This window comes from Manis pentadactyla, chromosome 2, assembly GCF_030020395.1.
Source record: "Manis pentadactyla isolate mManPen7 chromosome 2, mManPen7.hap1, whole genome shotgun sequence".
Lineage (NCBI taxonomy): Eukaryota > Metazoa > Chordata > Mammalia > Pholidota > Manidae > Manis > Manis pentadactyla.
Genome location: NC_080020.1, coordinates 161,923,419 through 161,937,083, shown reverse-complemented (window position 1 = coordinate 161,937,083; position 13,665 = coordinate 161,923,419). Strand labels below are relative to the sequence as shown.

General features: G+C 40.3%; 1 protein-coding gene across 2 annotated transcripts in view; it reads left to right on the top strand.

Moving 5' to 3' along the window:
• Positions 1–3,266: 3,266 nt before the first annotated feature.
• Positions 3,267–13,665, top strand: part of SMYD1 (SET and MYND domain containing 1) — a 35,209-nt gene continuing 24,810 nt past the window's right edge. The window contains exon 1 of one of the 2 annotated variants that reach the window (XM_036931114.2): positions 3,267–3,499. In XM_036931114.2, the coding sequence (XP_036787009.2) occupies positions 3,363–3,499 (137 nt within the window). In that variant the 5' untranslated portion in view covers positions 3,267–3,362. The remainder of the gene's footprint in view (positions 3,500–13,665) is intronic. The other variant, XM_036931113.2, reaches the window with a different exon arrangement.

Below are 13,665 nucleotides of genomic sequence, written 5' to 3'. Positions count from 1 at the left end.
TCCAGATGTGCATTTCAGGTATGTGAAACTTGGTTTGTATTTATTGAATCTAGAGCTGTGTTTTATAGGTAATCATAGAAGATGGCAACTACACTTATTATAATGAGCATTTCATGATGTATGTAATTGTTGAATCACTGTATTATAAACCTGAAAGCAATATAATATTGTATATCAACTATACTTCAATTAAAACATATATAATCATAGAAAAGTTTTTCTAAAGTTTAAATGTACACTACATGTTCCAAGAATGCAACTTGTTAACTGAAGGGCAACTGTACTTCCTTTCATCTGGAACTTGACCAAGAGTCACTCATCATTTCAGAAAATCATGTCACAGGCAACATGCCCTGTGTTGTATTTGTGGCCCCCATATCATTCTACATTTCTAGCTCTCACAATCAGAGTGATTCTACTTAGAGATGCAAACATCTTCCCACTTTATCAAGAACAAAGTTGTACTCAAGCATGTGCATAGTGACCACACTGACATATTTAATTTACAATGAATATGTATTTTAACTTTCATTTTGTCTCTTCCTTACTAGGTTATGTTAGTGTTTTAGTCCATTTGGGATGCAATACCAAATACCACAGATTGGGTAGCTTATAAACAACAGAAATTTTTTCTCACAGTTCTGAAGGCTGGAAGTTCTTTATCAGGGTGCCAGCACGGTGCCTTTCCAGGTCTCAGATTTCTCTGTTGTATCCTCACATGGCAGAAGGGAGGCACCTAGGGAGTCCTCTGTAGCCTCTTTCATGGGCACCAGTCTCTTTCGCAGGGGCCCCACCTTCCTGAGTGAAGCACCCTCCAAAGGCCCCACCTACTAAGACCATCACCTTTTGAGGGGTGAAGATTTCATGATATGAATTTGGGGGAGGCACAAACATTCAGACTACAGGAATTAGCAATTTACGTTTTTTAGCTATTAGACTTAGTAAATTATATTGTGTAAGAATTTCATTTCAGAGTAGCAAAACAGATGTTACATACTATTTACTGTCATGAGAAACTAAGAAGAATACTTTATGTATTAGGTTCCTATTGCTGCTGTAACAAATTGCTTAGTGGTTTAAAATAACGTGAATTTATTGCTTTTGGCTTGATGGTCAGAAGCCGAAAACAAGGTTCACTGGGCTTAAGTCAAGGTGTTATTAGGACCACATTCCCTTTGGAGGTTTTGGGGGAGAAGCTGTTTCCATGCCTTTTCCAGGTTGGGAGGCTGCGTGCATTTCGTGGTTCATGACCTTTCTCTCACCTTCACAGCCAGCCATATAGCATCCTCAAATGCCTCTCTGACTCTGACCCTCTTGGTTCCACTGTTTCATCGCCTTCTCTGACTTGACCCTCCTGCCTTCTTCTTACATGGATTCTTGTGATTTCATCAGGCCCACTGGGCAGTCCAGGATAATCTCCCCATCTCAAGATCCTTGACTTAATCACATTTGCAAACTCCTTTTTGCCATGTAAGCTAACATATTATAAGTCTGGGGAGTAGGACTTGAACACCTTTGGGGGACTATTATTCTGTCTACCACACTTTAATACTATAATGTTTGTTTTGTGAAGGTTGAGATTCACAAATATAACTAAAGTACCGGGCTTGACGCGTCCCCTTGTCTTTCTGATGTGGGTGGGGCAGGTAGAGTTCTTCCTTGACCTTGGCTTGGGTTGAACCTCTTCCAGGGGTACAATGTCTAGAGATCAACCCAATCCCTACCAGCCCGAGCCTTTGGCTCCTGGTTGTTGCAGGGACCTGACTTGCCAGGTGATGTGGGTCCAGGCATTCATCTGAGGCTAACCTAGATGGAAGAATTCCTTTTTAATCTTCTTTTTCTCCTTGGGAGCATGTGATGTTGACTTTTGGGGGTACCCAATTTTAAACATCTCAAGTTAGTTTGCTCTTTGGGATACATAACCCCCTTTCTAGCTCTAGCAGCTATGTGTTATGACCTAAAATATTAGGATGTATGGTCTGACAAAGGATTTTTGATCTGTTTTCAAGAGTCAAGTTTCAGAAGATGCAATTGGTTGAAGACACATTAGAATTTCTAACACATCTTGATTGTTTTGGAAAGATAATGTAACAGAATAAATAAAATAAAACAAACACTATCATTTTTAAGTTTTTCATGAAGTGCCAAATGCTGTGCTCTTCCCTTTTAAATATCATCTCATTTCACCCTCTCTACAATTCAGTGAAGTAGAAGGTATCACCCTTGTTTTGCAGGTTCCTCTCAAAATGTTGGTGGTAGGCTCAGAATTAAAATGTGAACTGACTCAGAAGCCAGTGCTTGCAAACTACCATGCTCACAGAGATCCAGAGCATGGGGTTCCTGTAAAGAGATGCATCCCAGAAACTAAACATACTACCTGGAAGATAAGCCATAGCCCTTGATCTACAAGTGTCTTTCTTTTCAACCTCAGGGAGAGCTGCCTGGCAGTGAAGAAGGGTGGCATTTGGTTTAATGGAAATTTTAGAATTGTCCCACATGGGTCCCCACTCCTGGGGAAGGAAGTACAGAGCACATTGGCATTTTGTTGACAACAGACACATATTTAAGGGAGATTTGATAGAAAGATAGAAATAAGGGTTCTTGTTTGCAAGGCATGCCTCCTCATACACAGATGTGCATCCAGCATGCCTGTATCATCAGGGAACGCCCAGACCTTCATGCCCTGGGTAGGGTGCTGTGGGAGCCCTTGGTAATATTGGAAAAGAGGGAAGCCATTGGAACCTAAATAGTACTGTTATATATATGCCAAAGTCCTGTTATGTTTAGCATCTGCTGGCTTTCTGCAAAGAGTTAATGCATGGGGGAGGGTGTAAGGGGACAAGGGGCCCATTTCACTTGAGAAAGTGCAAGCCTGCCAGCTGAAGGGTCCCAGAGCAGCAGGCGTCCCCTCACTGCTTCTTTTGGACAATTTCAGCTGTCTGCTTTGGATTGACAGAGGCATCTGGCTGCTAAAAATATCCTCGTGACCAAGTGCTCCCTATTCCAACTAAAGCTGAGCATGACTGCCATCCAGGACTGAGTTCCTTCTTGTAAAGGAACTTTTCAAAAGTTTTCAGGCCCAGTCTGAGTAGTGACATCAGCCCATGGTCATCTTCTGCTTTGTCGGCTTTGTTGAGTCGTGACTGAGACCCCAGCAGAGCGCTGTCCTCTTGCCTGCCCCATCCCCACCTCCAGGAGAAGGGGTGGAGGGGGAGATGTGGGCCGAGTGGCTGCCACGGGGTAGGGAAGGGGAGGTGCTTGTACATTTATAGGCTTGCTCTTTGGGATGCCAAAGGTGCTGAAATAGCAGCGAGGGCAAGGGACTTGGCTCATATGTGCCTTGCTGCCTGAGAGACTCTGAGATGACATTTGGGAGAATGGAGAATGTGGAGGTCTTTACTTCTGAGGGCAAAGGCAGGGGTTTGAAGGCCACAAAGGAGTTCTGCGCTGCGGATGTCATCTTTGCCGAGCGGGCTTACGCCGCAGTGGTTTTTGACAGGTATGAAATGTGGACATTGCCTTCTTTTCTCCTGTTGGTTTGGCTGGTGCCAAACTCTGAAAAATCTGGCTCTCAAAATCATCAGGGTAAGAAAAAACCTGTGAGATCATTTTTAACAAAATGGCACTTTGGACAGCTCTTTTCTGGCATAGGTTTTTCTGCAAAGAGTCATTGCCAAGGTGCTTTGCTCTGGTCTCTAGGAGGGTTGTAAAGGTGAGCCAAGGCTTTGGGGCACTTTCTTACAACACCCATGAACTTGGCTGAGTGGGTGTGCAGTGTGGTGAGGGTGGAGGGAAAGGAGGTAGAGAGGTGGGTGTGGTGCACAGAAAACATTTTCTTACAAAGACTCCATGTTTTCTTGGGTATAATACATATATTAGAGGATAAAAGAATTGCTGAAGCTTTGAAAAAGTAATTGTAAATACACAATAACACTGGAATCCATTTTATTTTTTTTACTTTGAAAAATTAGAATGAATGTCATGAGTGAAGTTGGAATCCCCTTTTACTTTTCCCACCCCCAGTTCCAGTTCCCTCTGTCTTTCCTCAGAGGTCATCCCTGTTATGATTTTACTGTGTTTCCTTCTAGAATTTTCTTGCACTGTTATGTACATATATCTGTACTTATCAAAATGTATAGCTGTAGTTTCTGTGGCTTTTTTTTTTTTTTTACAGAAATGATATCATAGCTCAGATGTCATTCTAGAACTTGCTCTTTTCACCAAATATGTTTTTGATATCTGTCCTTATGAGAACTATAAGTCTATAGATACTTATTTTAAATCCTCAAAGATCTGTTTCTTTCACCCACATGTAGATCTATTCACATTGATCCATCTGCTTTATGCGTCACCAGTTTTGACTACTGTATGTAGTACCCTATAAATATATGAAATTTTGTTTATCTATTCCTTATTGGGAGACATTTGGTGTTTTCCAAGTTTTCATAAAAACACACATTTCTGCAGCCAAAACCTTTGGCCATGCCCTCATGTGCACGTGGATTATTCTCTAGGATATATGGCACGAAGAGGAATTGCTGTGCCACACTGTGTACTGTTTCTTTTGAATAAGTTCTCCGAAGTGGTGCAGTTAAATTCCATTCCTATTTCCCCACAATCTTGTCCATTCTTTACCACCAAACTTTTAAATTTGTGCTAAACCTTTATTTTTAAAAAGCCCCATTGTAATGAAATTATGACAATATTTTCTGAGCCCGCAGTGGGAATGACCTGCCTGACATTGAGGGATCTGAATCAAGATGGCTTCTGAGAACTAGGCTTCATGGTTGGCTCACTGTACTGACCATTCTGAAAATGGGCACTGTTTTTCAAAGATAATTTCATCAGCATTCAAATTCTCTTTTCTTTCTGCCAACCCAGACCTTCAGGGAAGGCAGAGAATGGAGTATGTATGGCTGACTATCATCTCAAGAATATAGGGTGGTGGGGTTTGTCTTACTTTATTAATTTATTTGTGTGTGTGTCAGGGGTGGAGGTGAGTGTGGTTAAGGAGTCCATTGTGTTCAGAATTAAGACAAAAAGCTAGAAACACAGGAACTTTGAACAATGATCTTGGTGCTGCTCTGAGTTGCTACACTGCCTTGTATAGAATTCCTCCACTGGTGCCTCCCCAAAGTCAGTACAAACCAATCAGTTTTCTTTTCAAGAATGTTTGGAGTTCAGTGGTTTTTCCATCCATTATAAAAGTAAAACTTAGGAGGAAAAAATTTATCTTCACACAAAGATAACAACTCTTACTATTGTTACGTATTTCTTTCCAGCTTATTTTAAAAATAGAGGTTTTGTTTGTACTTCACACTGGGATCTTAGTATATAAACTATGCTGTTTTTTCATTTTAATTATTCTTTAATTAATAATTCTTCTGTTATAATGCTGTCTTCATAAATATAGTGTGTAATGGCTACCTACTCTCTTACCATTTTGTGACTGGACATTTAGGTTGTTTACATGTCTTTCTTACTAGAAGTAATTCATCATTCATTTGAAGTAATAACTATAACTTTAGTGTACATTGCAGATAAAATGCTAATAAAGTGTTACTATTACAATAGTAATAAAAATTAGGGTGATTGAGGTAAATGATTGGAAAAAAATCTGAAAGACATACTTTAAAGAAGTGATTTACCCAAACTTGTCACTGCGAAGATGAAGGGACTGCTCTTTGGGGATACCTGAGATAGCCTGGACAGGCATCAAAAGAAAGCTTTGTCCATCCTGTCCTCCCACTTCAGGCTCCTGGTGAGACTCAGCCACTGCAGATGAGAAACCTGTCTGGGAGGTAGGACTGAGACACCTACAAAATTCATCCTATAAAAGAGGCATGATCTAATCTATGTTATTGCAAGCCAGGCTTTCTGCCCTACCCTACTAACACAAACATGAAGAAAAAGTTTAGTTGAGCACTGCATTAAATGAAAATTAATTCTTTCAAACAGTATATTATATTTATGTATTTATGTATGTTAGGATGCATGACAGTAATGAGCAACTGTGAAACCAGCATCCTATCTAACTAGAATATTCCAATAGGTTGCATTTTCCCTATCTTTTGTTATCTTGTCCCCTGCTTGTCCAAAGGGTAAATAGTATCCTGAATTTTGTTATTTATTCCCTTGCCTTTTGAATAATAGTTTTATCATGCATGTGCATATTCCTAAACACATATTCTTACATTTAAAAAAATTGAAGTACAACTCCTTACAGTTGGTTTATGCAAATATAACCCATATAAAATATTTTCTTGATCCCAATGGCTTGTAGGTGGGGTGATGGTGGGAGAAACACTACATTAAATGTATTTGATCATAAAATGCTTCCCTAAAATCAAGATACTGTATTAAAATATGGGGTGAGGCTGTTTATTTTACAATAAAAAGAATATGACACAATACAGTATTTTATCAATTCTAGGATACATACTTCATTTTAACATCTCTGAAGTCATGTTGCATCTTACAATCTATGACTCATTATGGTTTAATTGGGAGAATTTTTTTTTTTTGGTGCTGTTATGGTAAAATAATGGTTCACTTGATAATATCTTAGATTTTATATACTTAATGTATACATTTTTTCCTTTCACAAAAGTGTGATTATTGTGTAACCTATTTTTCTTTTACTTTGCAGTATATTGTGAGTCACTTTCCAAACCATTATAATCCTTCTGAAGTACTTTTAATGACTGTATAGTATTCCTTTTGTTGACAGTTGTATATCAATTTAACAAATCCCATATTTTGGATATCAAGGTTATTTCTTACTTTTCCTAGTAGATTTTTTCTCACATCTTTGATTATTTATTAAAGATAAAACTCCTAGAAGTATATATTTTAGATGCAAAAGATGTTTTAAAGGCTTTTAATATAGATTTTCAAATCACCCCACCAAAGGGTCATTCCAGTTTTCTCTGTGAGCAATATAGCATTTACCTCCCCATCCCAACTCTGGCCAACACAGGAAGCTATCTTTTACTTTTGTATTTTCCAACTTAATTTCTAAAAACTTGTTTGGTATTATTTTATTTTGAATTGTTTTATTATTAAGGAGGTGAAAGGTTTTTAAAAAATACGTTTATTGGTCATTACATTTTTTTCTTTTGTATTTGTCTACCTTCCATCAATGCCCTCATTTTACAATTATATGTATAGCTCATTATATTTATTACTCCTTAATGTTCAGGACTTCTAAGTTGTTTGAATTCTTTTGTATTATTTTGGTTACTTAGCTCTTTTGATTTCAACTCTTTGATAGTACTCAATTAATTCTGAATACTGTTTTTAATTTAAATTTTAAGTTTAATAAAAATTTCCTTAATTTTTCATACCTTTTATCATATTTTTAAAATTACCCATTTTTCTTATCTTACATCTATCCTTTAAAATGATGTCTAAGTGCTATGCTTCTTTTTCTTTTGGTTTACTTTTATTCCAGTTATTGTCATTGCATTCTTTCATTTTCCTTTTTTTAGCTCATTTAGTTCATTTATGTCAAATAGAATGAGAAGATAAATAGTTTTAATCTTAAGAATGAGTCTGGCCTTCAGCAAGGCAATTAGATTCTTATCTTTTCTCTGCTTGGTCTTGGAAGGACTCTTCCAGCCCTCTGAAATAGAAACTCCTTCTTCTGCAAACTGTAAAATTAGTCAGGTGGTTCCTCCAGACTAAGGTCCACAGGACACAGTTTATCACAATATGAATAAAATCGCATCATCACCACCATTATCATCATATCATTACCTTCAAACAAAAACCACAGCCAATAGCTACATTGCCAACCTAGAACAGATTCAGAATTGACCAGGTGGGTGAATTTGAAGCATATGTTATAGTAACATGGGAGAACTCCTAATGAGCGTCTGCAAATAATGAACTGTCATTTGTAAGAAGGAAAGTTCTAAACTCTTTTTCTTTAAATTTAAGAAGGTCTGGAACCAGGCACCTTGAATAGAAGCTAGAGTCATATTTCAGGTCAAGATGGAGTTGAGGGAGAGGAAGAGTGCTAGTCAGAGTTCAAGCCATTTTAGATTAATTAGGCCCAGGACACCCTTACCTTTAGCGGTACAGCCTCAGAATATGTCAAAATGTAGCTTTTGCTTACTACTTCTGAATGGATTTTTATACCTTTCCTTTTGAAATTGTTATTAATTTCTACTTTGCAGTTTTCTTTAAAAATTTTCGGAACTATTAAAAGGTGCTATGAATTCCAAACCTTTTCCTGGGCCCCTATAAGCTTTTAGGCCCTTGATACTGAGCCTCTACTGCTTGATGGGTGGAATGGGTGTGTCAGTGCTGCTTGGAGATGGAAAGGGCTATTTCAAGGCTGTGTATTTCCTAGTGACAACCTGGCAGATATGATACACAGAGAGCCAGGCAATATAAGGAAATTGGGCCCTATGACCAGGAAGATCTCTCCCAGCCTGTGGGTCGCACAATTTCTTCAGTACATGGAAAGTACTCCAGTGCAGCAAGAGAGGGGTATGAGGTTAATACAGGAATGCAACTTGTTCTAATTACTATTTTATTTTAGCATTAAACACAAGAAATGGAGCAGCTCTAGGAGCCAAAAATACTATTTGATTATTCTTTTTCAACAGTCCCAGGTATCTTGAATGTACAGTGTATCAAGCCTATGGGTTCCTAAGCTGGGTTTCACAGATCCTTAACTAGGGAGACATCTAAAATCTGAGGATCAAAGCTTATATGTGTGTGTATACATACTTTTTATTTCTGGGGAGAAAGTCCATAGCTTTTCAACCGAGAAGGTTGAGACCCATTGAATGTTTTCAATCCTCCCTTCATAGATGGGGAAACTGAGGCTAGGGCAGTGACAGGCCTTGCCCCAGGTTATACGGGGGTGAGTCGCTGGAAAGGACAGAGTCCCCTGGAATCTAGCCCATCATTTGTTACTGCCCTTCCCTCCCCTGCTCCTAAGTGGACCCAGCATCGCCTACTTAATTTCTTTTTTTCTTGTCAGTCCAATGAATAATAGTCGTAATAAAAGAAGCAGTACCATCCATCAATTTCAGAAGAATCAAAATTGGTTCTGGGACCTAAGAATGATTAAATCCAGAAATTCATAGGTAAAGGACAGGAATATACCTACTATTACACAGGGTAAAAAGTGCTTATAACAACAAACCAATGTATTAGTTTCCAACTGTTGCTCTAACAAATTGCCCCAAATTTTAGTGGCTGACACAACACAAATTTATTGTCTTATACTTCTGGAGGTCAGAGATCTAAAATGGGGTCTATAGGATTAGGTTTCCTAAGCTTTTCTAGCTTCTGTTGGTTGCCTGCCTTCCTAAGCTCTGTCTTCAAAGTCAGCAGCATAGAACCTTTTCCAGATCTGACCTTCTGCCTCCTGTTAGGGACCCTTGTGATCACATTAGACCCACCCCGGAGGATTCAGAATTCAGGGGGTGGGGGGGACCCTGGGGGGGGGACCCTCCCCATCTCAAGGTCCTTAATCTTAATTACATCTGCAAAGCCCTTTTTGCTGCATAAGGTAACATACTAGTTCAGAGGTTCCTGGGATTAGAACACTGACATTTTGGGGAGGCTGTTATTCAGCCTACCACAACCAGTAATATGGATTTTCTATTAATCCAATTTGTCACAAAAGATGTTAAGAAAAAGCAGTGATAGTGGATTTTCTAAAAAGTTTTCTAAATAAAAACTTGACCAGCTCCTAACTGATTCTGTTTAGGAGCTGAAGGTGCCCAGGAGCTTCTGTATGTGTGTAGTGTGTAGGTAAAAACAAAAATAAGAACATGAGAAAAAGTAGCGTACTTTAAAAGAAATTACCATCAGCCAGGCTTTTTTGAAAATTGAACTAGTTATGAGTTTCTTCAGGTCCGGTGAAGACAGCTGGGCTTTTAACTGGGGTAATTCTATGTGTGCCTGTGTCAGCCTGGATTAGCTATGGCATACACACCAACACACATATATCCTTTAATCTGGTAACAGCTGCTGATGGGTGGTGGAGGACAAATGATGCTATAAATGGAAATAAGTTGATAAAGGGATTAGAGAAATCCCCGAACAGTTAGATCAGCAAATGAGTGACTAACTGTTGGTTAAAGTATTCAGGTTACAGCCTTACACATGTCTACTTGATGCTGAAGATCACCATGGTGTATTTAGAAATATGTTTAAATTTGGCACTTTTAGCTATGGAGGCAAGACATATTTGGTCACATGAGCTGTAGTGTTAAACTTTACTGCGCAATCCTTAAATGCATAAGTTTGGGAATAACTGCCTTTTAAATGTAGGTCAAATTAGATTAGATAAAATGCCAGGTTGTCCCCGTAATGATGTCATCTTTGCTCATGCGCCTCTGAAGATGTGTTTGAGCCCGGGAACTGGGGTGTGGTTGCAGCTGGAACGTGGGAAATACAGACAGGTCTGAATGGGGTGGGTAAACCTCATCATGTGAGCTGTGGCAGAGAAAATCCTGGAATTACTATTTTGATATGAAAGATATGTTAAAAGTAAGTAGGTGATCCCTAGGTCTGATGGAAGGAAGCAGCACTTACTTCTTACAGTAAGGTATGGAAGAGTGCAAACATGAACAAGAGATGCCCTCAAGAGTCAACACTGGGCACTTGAAAATGACATTAAGTAGAGGCCATGGGGAACAGAAAACGAGCCTACTTCCTGCATTATTTCCCCTATCTGGTACATCCTACGATCTTGTCAAACAACTACTTCTGTCTCCTGTATGTGTCTGAGCCTCTGACATGGAATCTTCTGACTCACACCAGGGCCTCTCCGTGGAGGAACTTGACATTCTGATTATAAACTCAACCCATTGTTAGAATATCAGAGCAATGCCTCCTCCCCTCCCAGGTGGTTGGTTGCCTTCCTGGTCCCTCACCTCCCCCACCTCAGTGGGAGTTAGGTCTCTCTTCCTTGAACCCTACAGCAAGCTCCCCGTGCTCCTGGATGGAATGGGTCACTTTGCTTGAACTGACTGCTTGAAAGTGGGGTTTGCGTCTTGTTTTTCTTTAAGGCCCTCTATTACCAAGCTTGATGCTCAGCACAGGACAGATGCCCAACAAATATTTGTGAAAGGAAGGAAGAGTGAAAAGAACAAGGAGGAAGGAGAGAAGGAATTTAAAATATTGTAAAATTCTCTGGGTACTTGAGGGGTGGGATGCTCTTTAAGACACTCCCGCTTCCCCTTGGTTTTTGAGGGGTGACCCCCTCCTGGCAGGCTGAGAGTTTTGAAGTCACCCAGAAAGCCATAACTGTGGGATCAGTCCTCTCTGTGTTTCTGGAGGGCTTGTCCACCTTGCAGGCGCCTTCTCTTTGCATTTATCTGTCCAGTAACTGGTTGTTTCCATACAAGGAGCTGAGCACCAGTTGCCCGTCCAGCCCTCTTGACTCTGACAGATGACATAACCCAGGGCAGGGCCGCAGAGCAAGTAGTGCGTGGGGACGTGCTGGCAAAATAGGTGGACTTGGTGGCTTCCTCTGCCCCCTGTGCTGGGAGCAGTGCCAGGCACCAGAGACCCCTGGGAGAATAATTTCCCTGCAAAGATAGCGATCACCACTGCTCTAAAGGGTTGTTGTGAAAGTTTAACAAAAGTGAATTGCTAAAGGTATCTCTGAAAATTACAAAGTGTTGTGTAAATGGGAGTTAATATCTTTTTGTGGGGACTGGAAAAATGAGGAGACCTGAAGGCCACCCGGCTAAGCCTGGCTGCAAGAAGCACTCTTTCTCCTGGAATCCAAAAAGCGATTTTAGGACTTCATGTCTTTTGTATACGCTTTCACTGTGCAAGTACAGGAGGGAGTATTTCCGTTAGCGATTACCCTTGTCCCCCATAGGGATTGTCCTCTAGCCAAGAGGTCTTCCTTGTCTGGCAGCTGCCTGAGAATTAGAGGCTGCTGAGGAGCTCAGGAGCCCAGAGATCACCTGGTGCAGCCTCCCCATGAAAGGGACCGACGTGTGGACCAGGCTGACGTCTACATAGCAATCATCCCGTGTCAGGCTCTGAGCTGGCTACTTAACGCAGGTATTGTGAGCCTGTAGAAAATAGTTGGTAAACAGTTGGAATCCACTCTGAGGGCATGATGAGAAAAAAATTATTCCAAATTGATCATGTTTTCTTTTTATGAAAAGTAATTAAAAGTTTATTATAGCAAAGCGTTTATAAAGAATTTTATGAGACAGTGTGATGGTGAGATAGGGTAGAACTGAGGTGAATGAACTCAAGGCCTGATAATTGATTATATGAGTGATTGTATAGGTCTCTCTGTCAGCCAGTCTGGGGTGAAGTCTGTATTTTAGCACCTAGCAGCTCTGTCTCCAGCCTTCTTCTGGTCAAGGTTGTTGTTAGTGACTTGGAGGACGTAAGGGGCTTTGTGCTGGAATTTCTAACAAACGTAATATAGCTACAGATGGTGGAGTGATTATTCTGTAATCAGATCATTAAAGTGTATTGAGTCAGTTCATGGGAGCCTGGTGGCAAGCGCCTGGACAGGTGTATTTTCTCCCTTTGAGCTGGGCTTGGAAAATCTGCCCTAATGAGCCTCATGGACAGGGTGGCCAAGGGGAGGGTGATGCCAGAAGCCTAACCTGAGGGCAGACTCTAAGGGGGGCATTGTCTGCCCAGAATTTAAAAACAATAACAAAACTCACTTAAAAAATAGCAGACTAAAAGATCTGTTTTTATTATCACCATAAATGTGCATATGAATGTGAATATATATGTAAAATGAAAATATGAGGATATTATACTAGGATAGTCTAAAAAGTATCAATTTCAGTATAAAACATTAGAGCATTTCCAGCGTGGGCTTGTTCTCTGATGGGCACCCCAGAGCAGACAGGCATGGCGTTCTAAGTGATGAATTACGAGTGATGGCCAGCGTGCCTGTGCTTGCTCTGAACCCTCCATTCTCCAGACCACCTCCTGCCTGGCCCCCCTTTGTTTCCTGCATTGGGTTTGTATTCCTGGTCTCGGTCCTGAGACCCCACAGGTGGGCATTGCTTCCTGTAAGTCCGGGGAGAGGAAATCCTGGGGCAAAATACCTCTAAAACCAAAATCAGTCAAAGGGAGAAATAAAGTTTAAAATACGTTTCTTGCTTACAAACTGCAGTCTGGGGTCATTTCTCTTTCGTGTTCTGGCAGAAGCAAAACCAGCCCTCCCCCTCACCTCTCAGGTACAGATAAGCCCTCAGCTGCCCAGGTAATTACCTATGGATATGGAGATGAACTTCTCTCCACCCCTGAGGATATGCAAATGCACTAAAGCCAGGCGAGATATTCTGGAAATACTACAATTTTACCCACACTCCCCCTTCCCTTATACTTGCAGGTGACTCCAAGTTGAACATACCAACATGAATGATGTCAGAATAAATATTCAAAATGGTCTCTACGGTTTGGAATGCTACGCCGGAAAAAATCAGATAGGGATAAAGGTGGGGACTCTATACTTCAGGTTAAAAAATTCAGTGAAATTTTGGGAAGTGATAGATAGGTTCATTATCTCGATTGTGGTGATGGTTCATAGGTATATGCCTATGTCAGAGCCTATCAAATGAAGCATTATAAATATGTGCAGTTTATATATGTCAATTACACTTTGATAAAGTTGTTTAAAAAACTCAGTGCCATGTGGACAAATGG